The sequence below is a fragment of the Eumetopias jubatus genome, unplaced genomic scaffold (assembly GCF_037043125.1).
Source record: "Eumetopias jubatus isolate StellerSeaLion01/CBP00866 unplaced genomic scaffold, mEumJub1_p1.0 scaffold_11, whole genome shotgun sequence".
Lineage (NCBI taxonomy): Eukaryota > Metazoa > Chordata > Mammalia > Carnivora > Otariidae > Eumetopias > Eumetopias jubatus.
Window position 1 is genome coordinate 56,297,463 of NW_028274817.1, and position 18,898 is coordinate 56,316,360.

The following is an 18,898-nucleotide window of genomic DNA, read 5'->3' on the forward strand; positions in this document are numbered from 1 at the left end:
ATTCTTGTTGGCTACATCAAAAAATCTTTTTGATTTCCCTTTTGTAAATAATGAAAAATACGGTACAGGTTCTTGGCTTGTTGTTGCTTTTTTATATAAGCATTATCAATGATATTAATGTTACATTTTGTGGAGGTAGGGCATGAGTATGTGTTTAGTTTTGTATAATTTTAACATATATGTCAGGTCATGTATCTATCACCACAGTCAACTTACAGAAGTGAGCAGTTACATCACCCCAAGGATCTTTCCTGTTTCCATTTTATAACCATAGCTCATCTCCTTCCTACCATTTCCCCCAATTTCTAACTCTTGGTAACCGCTAATTTCCCTTCCAGCTTCATTATTTTGTCATTTTGAGAATGTTATGTAAATAGAACTGTATAGCATGTGACCTTTGGCCATTGACTCATTTCACTTATTGTAGTTAACCTGCAGATTCATCCAGGTGGTTGCATGCATTAGTAGTTTGTTCCTTGTTATTGCTGAATAGTATTCCATGCTATGGACATACCAAAGTTCACTTATTCACCTGTTGAAGAACATCTGGGCTTTTTTCACTTTTGTCTGTTACAAATAAAGCTGCTATGAATATTTGTTTATAGAATTCTCTGTGAATGTAAGTTTTCATTTGTCTGGGATAAATGCCCGAGTGTATAATTGATGGGTCATATGGTAATTACATGTTTAGTTTTAAACTGAAAAACTGTTTTCCAGTGGGGCTGTACCATTTTACATTTCCATCAGAATTTCATGATTCAGTTTCCCCGCATGCTCCCCAACTTTTGATGTTTGCACTTTTTTAGCCATTCTGATAGTTGTGTAGTGATATCTCATTGGAGTTATAATTTGCATTTCTCTTATGGCCGATTTTGAACATCTTTTCATGTGTTTGCCATTCTTACATCCTTTTTGTTGAAAATCTGTTCATATCTTTTGCTCGTTTTTTAATTGAATTGGCTTTTTCCTGTGGATTTTTGAGAGTTCTTTATATGTTTTATATCTGTGTCCTTTGTTAGGTATGTAGTTTGCAAATATTTCCCCCAAGTCTGTGGCTTGTCTGGCATCCTCTTTAAGCAGGATATTTTGCAGGTGAAATGTTTTAAATTTTGGTGAAGTCCAATTTACCACTTTTTTCTTGGGTATAGATCCAGAATATTTTCTCCTGTTTTTCAAAAAAAAAATTATAGTATGTTTTATGTTTAATCCCATGATCTACTGTAATTTTTATATAAGGTGTGAGGTTTAGGTCAGTGTTAATTTTTTTAACATAAGGTTATCCAATTGCTTTGGCACAGTTTGTTATAAAGACTGTTTTTCCTCCACTGAATTAATTTTCATATTTGTCAAAAATCAGTTGGCTGTACTTCGATGGGTCTATTTGTGGATTTTATATTCTGTTCCATTGATGTGTATGTCTTTTCCCACACCGATTCCACACTGTCTTGATTACTGCAGCTATATATTAGGACTTAAAATCAGGTAGAATAATTCCTCCAAATTGATTCTTTTTTGTCAGAATTGTTTATTTATTCCAGAGTTTGTGCCTTTTCATATAAATATTTTAATAAGCTTTTCTATGTCTAGAAAATGTTGCTGGAATTTAGGAATTGCATTAATGCTATAAATCAACTTGGGGGGAATTGATACCTTTATTATTTTGAGTCTTCCAATTCACTCACAATGTACGACTCTCCATTTATGTAGGTTGACTTCGATTTCTTTCTACAGAATTGTGAATTTTCAGCATCCCAATCCTGTGCATGTTTTGTTAATTGTATACCTAAATTGTTACTTCTCTTTGGGGCAATTATAAGTGGCATTGTCTTTTTAATGTTGGCTTTCATATATTCATTATGGGTATCTAGAAATGCAATTGTTTTTTTATGCATTGAGTTGTATCCTGGCATCTTGCTGAACTCACTTATTCTGGGGATTTTTTTTATAGGTTCCTTGGGATTTTTACATAGACAGTAATGTCTTATACAAAGAGGAACAGTTTTATGTATTCCTCTTCATTTGCTTTTTTTGAAGAGTCTGTTTCCTATTGAGAGTCATGTGTTTTCTGTCCATAGCCACACACCATGAGTTGTTTTCTACTTAACCTTAGCCTCACTTAATGAGCATTTTTTTTTTCCAGAAAGAAAGTTGTTATCACTTTCTGATGACCCTGTAATTATACCCTAATGAAGGCCAATCGTTTAGGGTCTCTCCCTTGCTAATTATCGTGTTTTTGTACACTACTCTTTTAACATGTGCTTATCAAATTCACAATCTGATCAAATGACAGATTACCAAAAGTAATGGTCATTACCAAAAGTGATGGTCACTTTAATGGTCATTCATGTTTATTGTAGCTAGTTGTATCAAACAAATAGAAGTCAAACTTTAGTCCTTGATACACTACATATATAGAATACTGATTTTAATATTTTGGTAAATCCAAAATATCAGGTAGAGACAGCTTTATCATAATATGAATACTGACATATGACTTGTTTTCTCATTTTAGAGCAGATGTGTTAGCTTATTTATAGAGTTGATGTTTATTAGGCCAAAATCTACAATTAGATTCTCACATATGCTACTTATTATTTCATCAAGGGAGAATAAAATATGTATCTTTTGGCCATAAACAATATTGTAGCCATAACCAGCAGCCTCTTGATTTTTAATTTTTGATTACAAGGAGGCCAGGGCAACGATGCAAATAAATCAGTGCAGACTTATCACCATTGCTTGGAAAATACCTCAAAGTACTCGGAAAGTCGGTAACACCATACTCTAATATAAACATATAGGATAGTGCATTTTTTTTTTATTGTTTTTGACTTTATTTGTTTTCAAAAGTAACTCTGAAGTATTCAACCTAAAGGCTTTATTGATCTTTTGAACATTAAATTTAGTACTTTTGGTTATTCCAAAATTGGTCTAAATACTAAAATAGAAATGGTGATATGTCTACTATCATAGCATAAGTTCCCCATGCCATAAACTCCCATCAGGAACAGTCCAGATTGTTTTGTTATATCAGAGCTTTGATCCTTGAATGCTGCTTGAAATAAGTAGGACAATTTCCAGTTTGAGCCAAAAATACTTCTGCTATACATAGATTGTTTTGTTTTTAAGATTTTATTTGTCAGAGAGAGAGGGGGAGGGAGGGAGAGAGAAAGCACAGCAGGGGGAGTGACAGGCAGAGGGAGAAGCAGGCTCCCCACAGTATATATATGTCTGTGTGACAGCTTCTATAACCTGGCACTTTACACAGTTTATTTAATTTCATTCAGTTTGTACTATAGCCATGTGCATGAGCTATTGGTGTATATTGCTGCTGAATAAACTGGAGCTCAGGGAGAGCTAGCGATAGCAGAGCCAAGATTTGAACCCGTGTCTAACTCAAAAGCTTGTGTTGTTTCCATTTTTTTTTTATGTTGTATTTCACACACATCAAGAGAACCATTCCATCAGGTGAATAAAGTATTTCTTTTGTATAGATTAGCACCTAATGAGGTGCATTTACTTCCTTAATTTACTAGAATACTATTTAGTATTGTAAAAAGTCACATCTATAATGAGGAATGAAAAGTGCCTAACTCCCAGAGTTAGGAAGGTAAGGGATGAATCAATCCTATATCCTTTAGTTGTGGTGACTGTAGTTTATACACCACAGGATGCTTTTGTAGTTTATATGAGGGAATAAAAGCAGCTACTATTTCTTATTTTATTCAGTAGATGATGAAAAGGTACAATACGTTAATTCCCACTTTAGTCACACAAATCCAGAGAATTCTTACGTAAAAGATTGTTGCCTGTTACTTGCATAATGCCATGTAGTTCCTTTAGCAAGAAGAGATTTTATCTTTCTGAACTATTGGCAATAACTTGTATTTTTCTGCCCCAGTGTTTTTGTTTTTTGTTTTGCTAATATTGGGCATTGTTTCCCCTTTTCTGGCATGATAATGTTAAAGCAGGATGAAAACTTCCCTCTTAGATTTGCAAATGAACCAACTCTCTAGTCGATTAATAAAATAAAGATATCACTTTAATAGTAATCCAAAATTCTACTTTTTAATTTTGGATTCTAATATTTTAACTCAAAAATTACAAAGTAACCTGAACTTCCTGGGCAAAAATGGAGTAATATCAGTAAGAAAAAGGAATAAATTTTAAAAATGTAATCATTACAATTTAGAGGAAGCTATTTTTTATCACTGTGTACAAATAAGTTTGATTTAGGCTGCAAGTGACATAGTGCCCAACTAAAAGTGGTTTAAGCAAGTACAGGGATAGGTAGATGGGAGGTGGGAAGGTGAGGAGGTAGGTAGGTCAGTAGGTTGATCATTGAAGACTTTGTTAATGAACACTTTTAAAAAGTTTTTATTTAAATTCCAGTTACTTAACTATAGCGAACAGATGGTTACTAGAGGGAAGGTAGGTGGTGGGGGGGATTCGTTAAATAGGTGATGGGGATTAAGGAGTGCACTTGTGGCGAGCACCAGGTGGTGTATGGAAGTGTTGAAGTGCTATATTGTACACCTGGAACTAGTATTACACTGTATGTTAACTAACTGGAATTTAAATAAAAACTTAAAAAAATTCTAGTTGACATACAGTGTAATATTGGTTTCAGGTGTACAGTATAGTGATTCAACAATTCTATACATTACAATGCTATCATGATAAGTGTTCTCTTTAATCCCCATCACCTATTTGACCCATCCTCCCACCCACCTCCCATCTGGTATCCATCAGTTTATTCTCTATAGTTAAGACATTCTTTATTGGTTTGTCTTTCTCTCTTTTTTCTTTTCACTTGCTTATTATTTTGTTTCTTAAATTCCACATGAGTGAAATCATATGGTATTTGTCTTTCTCTGACTGACTTATTTTGCTTAGCATTTTACTATCTCCATCCGTGTTGTTGCAGATGGCAAGATTTCATTTTTTATGGCCGAATAATATTCCATTGTATATCTGTACTACATCTTGTTTATCCATTCATCAGCCAGTGGACACTTGGGCTGCTTCCGTAATTTGGCTATTGTAAATAATGTTCCTATAAACATAGGGGTGCATGTATCCTTTTGAATGAGTGTTTTTGTATTTTTGGGTAAATACCCAGTAGGGCCGTTCTTGGATTGTAGGGTAATTATATTTTTAAGATTTTGAGGAGTCTCCATACTGGTATCCACAGTGGCCATACCAGTTGCATTCCCACCAACAAGGCAAGAATGTTCCTTTTTCTGCACATCCTGACCAACACTTGTTGTTTCTTGTGTTTTTGATTTTGGTCATTCTGACAGGTGTGAGGTGGTATATCGTAGTTTTGATTTGCATTTCCCTGATGATGACTGATGATGAGCATCTTTTCATGTGTCTGTTAGCCATCTGTATGACTTCTTTGGAGAAATGTCTCTTCATGTCTTCTACCCATTTTTAACTGGATTATTTTTGGGGGGGAGGTGTTGAGTTTTCTAAGTTCTTTGTATATTTTGGATACTGACTGTTTATTGGATATGTCATTTGCAAATATCTTCTCCCACTCTGTAGGTTGTCTTTTAGTCTCATTGATTGTTTACTTTGCTGTATAGAAGGTTTTTATTTTGCTGTAGTCCAATAGTCTATTTTTGCTTTTGTTTCCCATGCCTCAGGAGACACATCTAGAAAAATGTTGCTGTAGCCAGTATCAGAGAAATTACTTTCTGTGCTCTCTTCTAGATTTTTATGGTTTCAAAACTTGCATTTAGGTCTTTATTACATTTTGAATTTATTTTCATGTATGGTGAAAAAAGTGGTCCAGTTTCATTTTTTTTCATCTTGCTATCAAGTTTTCCCAGCACCATTTGTTGAAGAGATGGTCTTTTTTTCCATTGGATATTCATTCTTCCTTTGTCAAAGATTAATCGATCATGTAATTGTTGGTTTGTTTCTGGACTTTTATTCTGTTCTTTTGATCTAAGTGTCTATGTTTGCCGGTACCATAGTGTTTTTGAATACTATAGCATTGTAATATAACTTGAAGTCTGGGATTGTGATACTGCTAGTTTTTTCTTTTTCAAGATTGCTTTGGCTATTTGGGCTTTTTTTGTGGTTCCATACAAATTTTAGGATTGTTTGTTCTAGTTTTGTGAAAAATGCTGTTTCTCTTTAGACCGAGATTGCATTAAATCTGTAGATTGATTTGGGTAATACAGAATTTATTTTTATGTTATGTTAGTCAGCCTACAGTACATCATTAGTTCTTGATGTAGTGTTCCATGATTCACTGTTTGCATATAACACCCAGTGCTCCATGAAATACGTACCCTCCTTAATACCCATCACCAGCCTAACCCATCCCTGTACCCTCCTCCCCTCTAAAACCCTCAATTTGTTTCTGGGAGTCCATAGTCTCATGGTTCGTCTCCCCCTCTGATTCCCCCCCTTCATTTTTCCCTTCCTCTCCTAATGTTCTCCATGCTGTTCCTTATGTTCCACAAATAAGTGAAACCATATGATAATTGACTTTCTCTGCTTGATTTATTTCACTTAGCATAATCTCCTCCAGTTCTATCCATGTTGATGCAAAAGTTGGGTATTCATCCTTTCTGATGGCTGAGTCATATTCCATTGTAAATATGGACCATATCTTCTTTATCCATTCATCTGTTGAAGGGCATCTCGGCTCTTTCCACAGTTTGGCTATTGTGAACATTGCTGCTATGAACATTGGAGTGCATGTGGCCCTTCTTTTCACTACATCTGTGTCTTTGGGATAAATGTCGAGTAGTACAATTGCTGGGTCATAGGGTAGCTCTATTTTTAACTTTTTGAGGAACCTCCACACTGTTTTCCAAAGTGGCTGTACCAACTTGCATTCCCACCAACAGTGTAAGAGGGTTCCCCTTTCTCTACGACCTCTCTAACATTTGTTGTTTCTTGCCTTGTCAATTTTTGCCATTCTAACTGGTGTAAGGTGGTATATCGATGTGGCTTTGATTTGAATTCTGTTCCACTGATCAGTGTATCTGTTTTTGTGCCAGTACCATGCTGTCTTGGTGATCACAGCTTTGTAATATAGCTTGAAATCAGGCAATGTGATGCCCCCAGCTTTGTTTCTCTTTTTCAACATTTCCTTGGCGATTCGGGGTCTTTTCTGGTTCCATACAAATTTTAGGATTGTTTGTTCCTGCACTTTGAATAATGCCATTGGGATTTTGATCGGGATGGCATTGAAAGTATAGATTGCTCTGAACAGTATAGACATTTTAACAGATTTTTTAACAATATTTGTTCTTTCATTCCATGCTCATGGAATGTCTTTCCGTTTGTGTCCTATTGAATTCCTTTCATCAGTATTTTATAGTTTTCATAGTACAGGTCTTTCACTTTATTGATTAGGTTTATTCCTACATATTTTATTGTTTTTGGTGCAATTGTAAATGAGATTGTTTTCTTAATTTCACTTTCTGCTGCTTCATCGTTATTATTTTGCTTCATTACTACTGTAAAGGAATGCAATAGATTTCTGTACATTGATTTTGTATCCTGCAACTTTATTCATTTATCAGTTCTAGTAGTATTTTGGTGGAGTCTTTAGTGTTTTATTTGTATACTATCATGTCATCTGCAAATAGTGGAAGTTTTTCTTCTTTCTTACCAATTTCAATGCCTTTTATTTCTTTTTATTGTCTACTGCGCTAGGACTTCCAGTACTATGTTCAATAAAAGTGGTGAGAGTGGACATCCTTGTCTTGTTCCTGATCTTACAGGAAAACCTCTCAATTTTTCACCATTGGGTATGATCTTAGTTGTGGGGTTTTCTTTTTTTTTTATTTTATTATGTTATGTTAATCACCATACATTACATCATTAGTTTTTGTTGTAGTGTTCCATAATTCATTGTTTGCGTATAACACCCAGTGCTCCATTCAGTACGTGCCCTCTTTAATACCCATCACCAGGCTAACCCATCCCCCCACCCCTCTCCCCTCTAGGACCCTAAGGTTGTTCTCAGAGTCCATAGTCTCTCATGGTTCGTCTCCCCCTCCGATTCCCCCCCTTCATTTTTCCCATCCTGTTATCTTCTTTTTTTTTTTTTTTAACATATAATGTATTATTTGTTTCAGAGGTACAGGTCTGTGATTCAGCAGTCTTACACAATTCACAGCGCTCACCATAGCACATACCCTCCCCGATGTCTATCACCCAGCCACCCCATCCCTCCCACCCCCCACTACTCCAGCAGCTGTGGGGTTTTCATAAAAGGCCTTTATTCTGTTGAGGTATGTTCCCTCTAGACCACTTTGTTTAGGGTTTTTATCATGAATGGATGTTGTACTTTGTCAAGTGCTTTTTCCGCATCTCTTGAAATGATCATATGGTTTTTATTCTTCCTGTTATTGATATGATGTATCACATTGATTGGTTTGTGAATATTGTACCACCCTTACATCTCAGGAATAAATCCCACTTTATTGTAGTGTATGATTTTTTTAATGTATTGTTGGATTTGGTTTGCTAGTATGTTATTGAGGATTTTTGTATCTATGTTCATCAGAGATATTGGTCTGAAGTTCTCTTTTTTTGTGGTGTCTTTATCTGCTTTTGGTTTTAGGGTGATGCTGTCCTCAGAGACGAATTTGGAAGTTTTCCTTCCTCTTCTGGTTTTTTTAGAATACTTTCAGAAGAAAAGGTATTAACTTTTCTTTAAATGTTTGGTAGAATTCACCTGTGAAGCCATCTGGCCTTGGACTTTTGTTTGTTGGTAGTTTTTTGATTACTATTTGAATTTCATTGGTGGTAATCTGGTTAAATTTTTTATTTCTTCCTGCTTCAGTTTTGGTAGTTTATGTTCGTGAGAATTTATCCATTTCTTCTAGGTTTTTCAATTTTTTGGCATATAATGTTTTAGAATATTCTCTTACAGTTTGTATTTCTGTGATGTTGGTTATTTCTCCTCTGACATTTGTGATTTTATTTATTTGGGTCCTTTCTCTTCTTTTTTATAAGTCAGGCTAAAGGTTTATCAATTGTATTATTTTTTTCAAAGAACCTACTCCTGGTTTCATTGATCTGTTGTATTGCCTTTTTTAGTTCCTATATCATTTATTGCTGCTCTAATCTTTACTATTTTCTTCCTTATGCTGGCTTTAGGTTTCGTTGTTGTTTTGTTTTGTTTTTCCCTAGCTCCTTTAGATGTAAGGTTGGGTTGTTCATTTGAGACTTTTCTTGCTTCTTGAGGTAGGCCTGTAATGCTATATACTTCCCTCTTAGAATTGCTTTTGCTGCACCCAAAAGACTTTGGACTGTTGTGGTTTCATTTTCATATGTTTCCATGTGTATTTTTTAAAGATTTATTTATTCGAGAGAGAGAGCATGAGAGAGCAAGCACAAGTAGGGGGATAAGGTCAGAGGTAGAGGAAGAAACAGGCTCACCACTGAGCGGGAGCCTGACACAGGGCTCGATCCCAGGACCCTGGGATCATGACCCAAGCCGAAGGTAGATGCCCAATGGACTAAGCCACCCAGGTACCCCTGTTTCCATGTATTTTTTTATTTCTTCTTTAGTTTCCTAGTGGACCCATTCATTGTTTAGGACCATGTTGTTTAACTTCCATGTATTTGTGGTCTTTCCAGATTTTTGTCTTGTGCTTAATTTCTAGTTTCATAGCTTTGTGTTCAGAAAAGGCGCATGATAGGACTTCAGTGTTTTTGAATTTAAGACTTGTGTTATGGCCTAATATGTGATCTGTTATGGAGAATGTTCCATGGTGCTTGAAAAGAATGTGATTCTGTTTTAGGATGGAATGATGTGAATATATCTGTTAAATCCATCTGGTATAGCATGTCATTCAAAGCCATTGTTTCCTTGTTGATTGTTTAGATGATGAATCCCATCGATGTAAGTGGGGTGTTTTAAGTCCCCTACTATTACCGTATTATTATCAATTAGTTTCTTTATGTTTGTTATTAACTCTTATCTATTTGGGTGCTCCCATGTTGGGTGCATAAACATTTACAATTCTTATATCCTCTTGTTGGATTGTCTCTTTTTTTAATTATATAGTATCCTTTGTCTTTTGTTACAGTCTTTATTTTAAAGTCTGTTTTGTCCAACATAAGTGTTGCTATCCTGGCTTTCTTTTGACATTCATTTTCATAATAAACGTTTCTCCATCCCCTCGCTTTTAATGTGCAGGTAAATGAGTCTTTTGTAGGTAGCATATAGATGGGTCTTCTTTTTTTTTTTATCTACTCTGTCACCATATGTCTTGATTGGAGCTTTTAGTTCATTTACATCCAAAGTAATTATTGATATGTATTTATTGCCATTTTATTACTTGTTTTGTGGTTGTTTTTGTATTCTTTCTTATTAATCGAGCATCTTAATCACATTAGAGCTTTGGGGTAGCTGCTCTGCACTTCTCTTAGCTTGCTGTCTAGAGTTTCAAAGCAGTTGCCAAAATTCTAAACAGATTTTCATTCAGCAAAGACCTCTAAACATGATAGGAAGGAGGAGAGTTTTCCTAACATGTATCCCTTTTATCTTTTTTAAAGATTTAATTGATTTACTTGAGAGAAAGTGAGAGAGAAAGAGAAAGAGAGCACAGGGGTAAGAGGGTGAAGCAGACTCCCCATGGAGCAGCGAGCCCCATGTGGGACTCCATCCCAGGACCCTGAGATTATGACCTTAGCTGAAGGCAGACGCTTAACTGACTGAGCCACCAGGTGCCCCATATGTATCCCTTTTTTTAATTATTATACTATAGAGTCTTCTATCAGGAGCTCCCAGCACACTCTCCCTTGTCTTATTGGCTAAAACTGGATAACCAGCTCACTCCTAAATCAAGTCAGCAGCAAAGGGATGTAAATTGCTATAATTGGCTTTAATCAGCCATGATCCTTTCCCTAGTTCTGGAATTGCATTTCTTGTGTCAGGGAGGAAGAGACTAATGGTTGCTGTGTAGACAACCAGCAGTACTTGCAGTACATCATCTTACGAAATTTTGTTCCTGGAAAAATGTGACAAGAGGTTAGTATTTCAGCTATATTCCATAATGTGTGTTAATATTTGAAGTTGGTAAGAGTAGAGAAAAAGATATACCAATATATTTTATTGTAGCAATTCAAAATTGAATACGGTGGTTTTTTATATTGCTAGTTTCTGGAACAATAACTTTTGGATAGTCTGATTTTTGTAACTTATGGGTATCCATTAAACATTTATTTGCAGGAATAAACAGCTGGGTAGCAGTTTAACATACACTGTGCAAATCAGAAATGCTTGGCCTTAAACAAAGCACTAGGTAAAAATACAATTTTTGCAACAACCTATAGTGTGGTGAAAAAGATGCAAATGGTTGAAAAATGAATATGTTAAAACCTGTGTTGAATAAATTAACCAGTTGGCAATTTTTTATTTGATTCATCTCAAACTGTGAATAAATAAGATGCATTCACTTTGAGGTATTACTTTGTTAATATAATTTATTGATAAGCAATACTAGATAATACCTGAGTTTATACCCCCAGATTCTTAAGATTATATATATATATATATCTTGGCAGTTAGTATAAAAAGCATTAGACAAAGTAGTATTCATCAGTTGCAGGTAGGTAAAATTACCTCAGTATTGTTATACTGTATTGTAAATGGTCTTTGAAATTCAAATTGGCACTATAAATTATATTAGGTTTCATTTGTGAAATCTTCTTTGATATTGAAAAGTTTTATGAGAACTAATGAGGCAGATTTTTTCTTTATATGTTAAAATCATAATAGCATTGTTGAACTCATAGTTTCCATTGAGAGCTTATAATCAGCCATATTCATTAACAACTTACAAATATGTTTTTATATTTTTCAAATACTTTAAAATTTATAAATTTGAGTTTTTAATTTATTCTGAATTTTTCTTCAAAAGGTTGAATTATCTATTTTAAGAAATTCTTTTACCACAATATAAAGTTTTAAATTTGAGGAAAGATAAGTTCATTTTGATGAAGAGAATTTTGCTTACTAGTTCATTAAGTGAAGTTTTGGGAATTTTCTGGTGTCTTTATAACTTATAGTTAAGTATTAAATTTAACCTTAGCCAAAGTCCAAAAATGTTGTTAATAGAATAAGGACAGTCTTGTGTTTTTATTGCATATGTTTTCCATAGTGCTAGGGATTTCACAAAATGATGTTGAGAAGAGTAAGACTTACTAATTTATGGTTGTAGGACAGATACACAAAGAATAGTTTCTTTTCTTATACTTTAATTATTTTGTCATGTTTTCCAGACTGTTCAGCATTAATACATTTCATTCACTGTAGAAAGCCCCTTTTCTCAGAATGTAATAGAGAGCCACTGACTAGATCAGTTGCTGTGTTCAGTTTCCATGGTGTCATTATCAAGGTCTGTAATAAGTTGCCATATTTTGTCTTATCTGTAAAATGCAATTGATTATCATGTCATTCCTTAGTTTAATTTGTAGTTGTGGGACCTCTGAAAGTTGTCACCTTAGGTCCTTCATGGAACACACTTTGGTTTATTTGCTTTTTAAAATAAAATGTAGAGTATGAATAATTCTGCAGAAAATATACAAATCACATGTCATATTATTGCTCCTCATTTTTAATGTTGCTAATGACAGTGGAATCGTGGGGTAATGTGGCCAAAGAGCTTTCAACGTGTGATCTCAAAAAACCTGGGTATGTGTATTTTGAGTTGTTTGTTGACCTTTGTGAAGTTTAGCAGTATCTTATGTTTGATTAGTATCTCATGTTTGATTAGTCTTTTGGAGTTTATAAAATACCTTGCAGATACGTTAGCTCATTTATGGTACAACAGCCTCATGAAAGGTAAGGAAAGTGGACTGATGCCCATTTTATAGATGAATCTGAGAGGAGAATGATATTTGGATCCTTTCTCTTTTCTTTTTCATAAGTCTGGCTAGGGGTTTATCACTTTTAATAATTCTTTCAAGGAACCAACTCCTAGTTTCATTGATCGGTTTTTTTTTTTTTTTTTAGTTTCTATATCATTTATTCCTGCTCTAATTTTTATTATTTCCTTTCCTCTGCTGGCTTTAGGCTTCATTTATATTTCTTTGTCTAGCTCCTTTAGGTGTAAGGTTAGGTTGTTTGAGATTTTTCTCTCTTGGACTGTTGTGTTTTCATTTTAATTTGTTGCCATGTATTTTTTTTTTATTTCTTCTTTAATTTCCTGGTTGACCCATTCATTCTTTTTTTTTTTTTAGATTTATTTATTCACTTACAGTTGTTAGATCTTCCTGTTGGATAGTCCCCTTTATCATGATATAGTACCCTTCTTCATCTCTTATTATAGTCTTTGGTTTAAAATCTAGTTTGTTTAATATAAGTATTGCTACTCTGGCTTCCTTTTGATGTCTATTTGCATGATAAATGTTTATCCATCCCCTCATGTTCAATCTGCAGGTGTCATTAGGTCTAAAAAGAGTCTCTTGTAGGTAGCATTTAGATGGGTCTTGTTTTGTTATCCATTTTGCCATCCTGTGCCTTTTGATTGGAGCATTTAGTCCATTTGCATTCAGAACTGTTGATAGCTGTGTATTTATTGCCGTTTTATTACTTGTTTTGTCGTGACTGGAGAATTTCTCTGTTCCTTTCTTCTCTTTGTCACTTTTGTTCTTTTCTTTCCACTCAAATAGTCCCTTTTGGTATTTCTTGCAGACCTGGTTTAGTGGTCACAAACTCCTTTAGTTTTTGTTTTCTCAGAGAAACTCTTCATCTCTCCTTCTCTTCTGTATGATAGCCTTGGTGGATAGAGTATTCTTGGCTGCTGATTTTTCCCATTCAGCACTTTGATTATATCATGACACTGTTCTGACTTACTAAGTTTCTGTGGAGAGATCTGCAGCTAGTCTTATGGGTCTTACTTTGTAAGGTCAGTACTTCTTTTGTCTTGCTGCTTTTAGGATTTTTTTCTTTATAGCTGTATTTTGCAAATTTAAGTACAATAAATCTTGGTATTGGCCCACTTTTGTGGATTTTGATGAGAGTCCTCTGTGCCTCAGGATCTGGATGTCTGTTTCCTTCCCCAGATTAGGGAATCTTTCAGCTATTACTTCCTCAAATAAATTTTCTGCCCCCTTTTCTCTCTCTTCCTCTTCTTGGACCTGTATAGTACAAATGTTATTTTGTTTGATGGAGTCACTGAGTTCCCTGAATCTATTCTCCTGATCCATAATTCTACTTTCTCTCTTTTGAGGCTTTGTATTTGTCTGTTATTTTACCTTCTATATCACTTATCTGTTCCTCTGCTTCTTTCATCCTGGTGTTCATTGTATCCAGTCTGTTTCAGATCTTTCCTATTGCAGTTTACATTTCTGTTTTTTTTTTTAACTCTTTTATCTCTGTGGTAAGGGCCTCCCTGAAGTCTTCCATTCTTTTCTCAAGTCCAGTCATTATCCTTATGATTGTTGCTTTCAATTCTCCATTCAGGCATATTATTTATATCTGTTTCAGTTAGATCTCTGGTTGTGACCTTATCTTGTTATTTCAATTGGGATGAATTCCTCTGTCTTGGCATTTTGCCTAAGTGTCTGCCTTTGTTAGAAAAGCTTGTTCCGTTTCCTGCTTTTGAGTGTATTGGCTTTATGAAGAAGAGGTCATATAGTACCCAGGGCCTGGTGCTTCAGGTCATATGTCTGGTGCATGCTCATGCATTCTGCTGCTTGTTTTGGCTGCTCTGTCCTTCAGGCCAGTTATCTGCAGTCTATCCTTGCCTTCATTGGGCAGCGTTTGGTCCTTGGGCAGAGTGCGGTGAATTTAACTAGGTGTACTCCGGTCTACTTGTTAAATGAGACCCAATACTACTTCCACTAGACCTGAATCTTTGCATAACTCTCTGGTCAGGAGATGTTGTGTGAGGAGGGGTTCCTGCTGGTTTTCTGAGGAAGGGTCCTATCCAGCTAGGACTGAGTCAAACTTGACAAAGAAGGTCAGTAGGGGTAGAGTGCAGGGGTGTTGGACCTGGTATAAGCCAGTTAGGCAGCCAGTGTAGGTGCTCTGGTGTTTATAGCAGTTGGTTCTTTTTTTATGCTAAGGGGTGGGGGAGGGAAATGGAGCCAGGCAGCTCCATTGTCTCTGGAGAGGGTTCTCAGTACTTGTTCTCAGGAACTCAGTTTGAGAAGAGGGAATTCTCTCCCCTCTGTGTGTCCCAGGTGTTCTTTAGATGACTGTCTGCCCCCAGGTTGTTTGTCTGCCTTCTCTCCAGAATCAGTGCAGTTTGCTCTCCAGGCTCTATCTCAGCCATGCTGTGGATCTCTAAAACTCTAGTCTTCAATCCCTGCTGGTTGCAAAAACTCACAAATCTGCCCCTTTTGTTTTCCCAGCCAGTGGAATGTGTTCCCCTGTATGCTTCTCTCTCCCTTGCCTTTCTCCCAGACCAGGGCTCCCTCCCCTCTACAGCATGAGAGATCTGTTTCTCCCCCAGAGCATGTCTCTGCACTTCCTACCTTCCTCCATGTGACCTCTTCTCTCCCTCTAGTTGTGTAGTTTGTTCTGTCAGTCCTCAGGTTGATTTCTTGGGTATTCAGAATGATTTGATAGTTATCTAGTTGTTTTCAAAGGAGAAGAGCTAGGATCCTTCTATTCCACCATCTTAGCTCTTCTCTCCAGCGCTTTTTTTTTTGACATTTAAGTTATGTTACTCTTTCATTGTAACTTTTTTATTATAGTGTTTTGTATTAATTGTAATAAGACATTTTTTAAGTGTACTCAGACTTATAATTTATTGCTTTTTCCTGGCTTCCTATGTTATGTTTTTCTACAGATTCAGTTTGTTTCATGTTTACACACACACACACACACACACACACACACACACACACACACACACACAAGCACGCACACCCTTGGCATGTAGAAACCATTTATTCTTCAATAATTTATTAGCACATCTGTAGAGCAGTGCTGTAGGTGCTGTGAGGGACATATAAGTAGAGATGTTCTGGTCTTCCCTCAAGGGAATTAAAGTCTACTTCAGAAGATAAAGTATATCCTGAACAACCAAAGGACTGTTAAAAGGAACTGATAAATAAATGCAAGGTAAACTGCATGTGTGTATTTTGGGGACATGAAGTAATAGAATGATATGTATGGTTGGTTTAAGGAAGTTTTTGGGGGAAATATTTAAAATTTTTCTTACAGTGGATAGATTGTTAAAGTACGTGCTTATTTTTGAGAATAGGAGAATTAACAATATTATGGGGAGTGGGATGAATAACCCAGGAGACACAAATGATATGGTCCAAAACATGGAGATTGGAGTTGATAGATTCAGAGAGATGATATGTCTGAAAACAAGAGCAGTAAGACCAGAAAATAGTTGATAAAGAAGGTGATATGGGTTAGAGGCAGGAAGAAGATTTTATGGGGTAGGGCTTAGAAACCATACAAGGAAGAGCTGCTATAAGTTCTTGAGCAATCAGTTATCAGGTGTTTACTTCCCAAGACCTATCATTGGCATTTTTAGTGTTGCACAGTAGGACAACTCAATGAAATGTAGGTTCTGTGGAGGATAAACCATGAAAGTGAAATGCATAATGCGGGTAGATTGAACAGGAGCCTGTTTTATCAGTAGTAATTTTGGAATTGGGACTTCCAGTAGAGTAATAGAAACTAATACTAAAACAAAATAAAGCAGGAAAGAATACAAAGGATCCTCTTAGATACCACATTGTGATAGGCCAACTTATATTTTATGGCAGACTTTTTCTAGCTCTGTCCCATCATCAAAAGTAATAATCTTTGATAAGTACCATTGTTGAGCATTTACTATGTGCTAGGCCCTGTGACAGGTTCTTTGCACATGATACCATGAAGACTAAACTATTAATCTTCAAAACAATCTTGTGAGGTAGATGCTATTATCCATATGTTATAGATGGATAATTTAGATCAGAGAGGATAAATAACTTGTCTAAGTTCAGGCCAGTTATCTGCAGTCTATCCTTGCCTTCATTGGGCAGCGTTTGGTCCTTGGGCAGAGTGCGGTGAATTTAACTAGGTGTACTCCGGTCTACTTGTTAAATGAGACCCAATACTACTTCCACTAGACCTGAATCTTTGCATAACTCTCTGGTCAGGAGATGTTGTGTGAGGGTAGTAAAATATACTCGTATTTAGTATATTTTACTAATATACTAAATATATATATATAATATATAAAATATACTCGTATATAGTAAAATATAACTCGAGTTACCTAATCACAGGGTCAGGATTTGAACATTGTCCTGTTTATTCTGAAGCCTGTGCTCATAAGCACTTTTGATTTGTTTCTAAAATACAATTCCCTTGATGGCATTAAATTCTCAAAAGTACGTGTGACAGACCCTACTAAACTCTGAAATCTTGATGTATATTTTTCAAATATTAATTATGTTTCATATTGTATTGAAACTTTAACAGATGAATGTTTAGTGTGTGGTTCATATAAGGCAAAATGTATACTGAACTTGATAATATAAATGGGGTAAAGAAATAAAAATCACCATTAAAATAATATAAAAATGTCAGTACAATTATCAAAAGTGTGTTGTTATTATGGTTTCTCATTAGTCAGGATTTACATGAAGATGTTGAAGAAGCTGGTGCACTGCAGAAAAATCATGCTTCTGTGATATCTGGAAGCCCCACAGAAGCTGCACATTCCGCCTATCTGCCTTCAGAAGATGAGTCATTATGCACTGTGAGCTGTGAAATGCCCACAGAACAAACTCCAAGCAGTGATCTAGAGCCTGCCCTAGAAATAAACGATGTGGAAGTAACAGGGGAAAAAGAAAAACGTTATGACGATAAAACTTGTGTGAAGTCAGCTTCAGAAGAAGAAACAAGTGAAAATGTGCCTACAGCAGAAGACATTGCATTGCCACCAAAGAAAAATAGGATTACTTACTCACAAATTATTAAAGAAGGCAGGAGATTTAATATTGATTTGGTATCAAAAGTAAGTACTAATTTTCTTCATCTTATCATTAGAATAATACAAATTTTTAATTGATTGAAAATAGCATCTGGGACCATAAACCCAATTATCGTAATTTTATTTTTTGAAGTGTGGAACATTTTTTTTTATAAAGAGATAGTAGCCAGAAATTTATAATTCAGTTAAAATATTCTTTAAATACAGGTTTAAAAATGCATTAAAAATGCTCAGTACTGTAGCACAAGAATACATTTGTACTGGAGCAGAGTCCACTCTAATATTCTTCTACTACATGGACACCAAGAAATCTATCAAGAGAAAAATTCTAATGAGCCTAATTATAAATTTATATTTATAGTTAGTTTATTAAATGAACTTTTTTTTAGCCCTTCTATAACTATTTTAACATCTGTATGGGGGCACCTGGATGGCTTAGTCGTTAAGCGTCTGCCTTCGATCTCAGGGTCCTGGGATCGAGCCCCACATCGGGCTCCCTGCTCTGCGGGAAGCCTGTTTCTCCCACTCTCACTCCCCCTGCTTGTGTTCCCTCTCTCACTGTGTCTCTCTGTCAAATAAATAAATAAAATCTTTAAAAAAAGTCTGTATGATGATCAACATTCTGAATAAACCAATGCATTTTTGAAAATCACCTGTTCAGGTATGAGGGCTTGAGAGAATAATTTAATGGTTGGCGGGGGAGGGAGGCTGGAAACAATGCTATTCTTTGGTTATGTTTCAGTCCCAAACTCTGATGTTAGGTCAGTGTAACTTCAGAGGAGGTCCCTGAGTCTTTGGAGAGTACAATGTTATATTGGGTTTATAGGAAGCAAGGTTAATGTAGTGCAAAAAGAACAGAAAACCAGTAAGGATGGTCTTAAAAGGTTAGATATAGGGTGCACCTGGATAGCTTAGTTGGTTAAATGTCTGCCTTCAGGTCAGGTCTTGATCCCAGGGCC

General features: G+C 35.6%; 1 protein-coding gene across 3 annotated transcripts in view; it reads left to right on the plus strand.

Annotated features, from left to right (window-relative positions):
* Window positions 1-18,898, plus strand: part of CHM (CHM Rab escort protein) — a 207,726-nt gene that overhangs the window by 63,974 nt on the left and 124,854 nt on the right. For all 3 annotated transcript variants that reach the window (XM_028101500.2, XM_028101501.2, XM_088028708.1), the window contains exon 5: window positions 17,576-17,963. In XM_028101500.2, coding sequence (XP_027957301.1) covers window positions 17,576-17,963 — 388 coding nt within the window. The remainder of the gene's footprint in view (window positions 1-17,575; window positions 17,964-18,898) is intronic.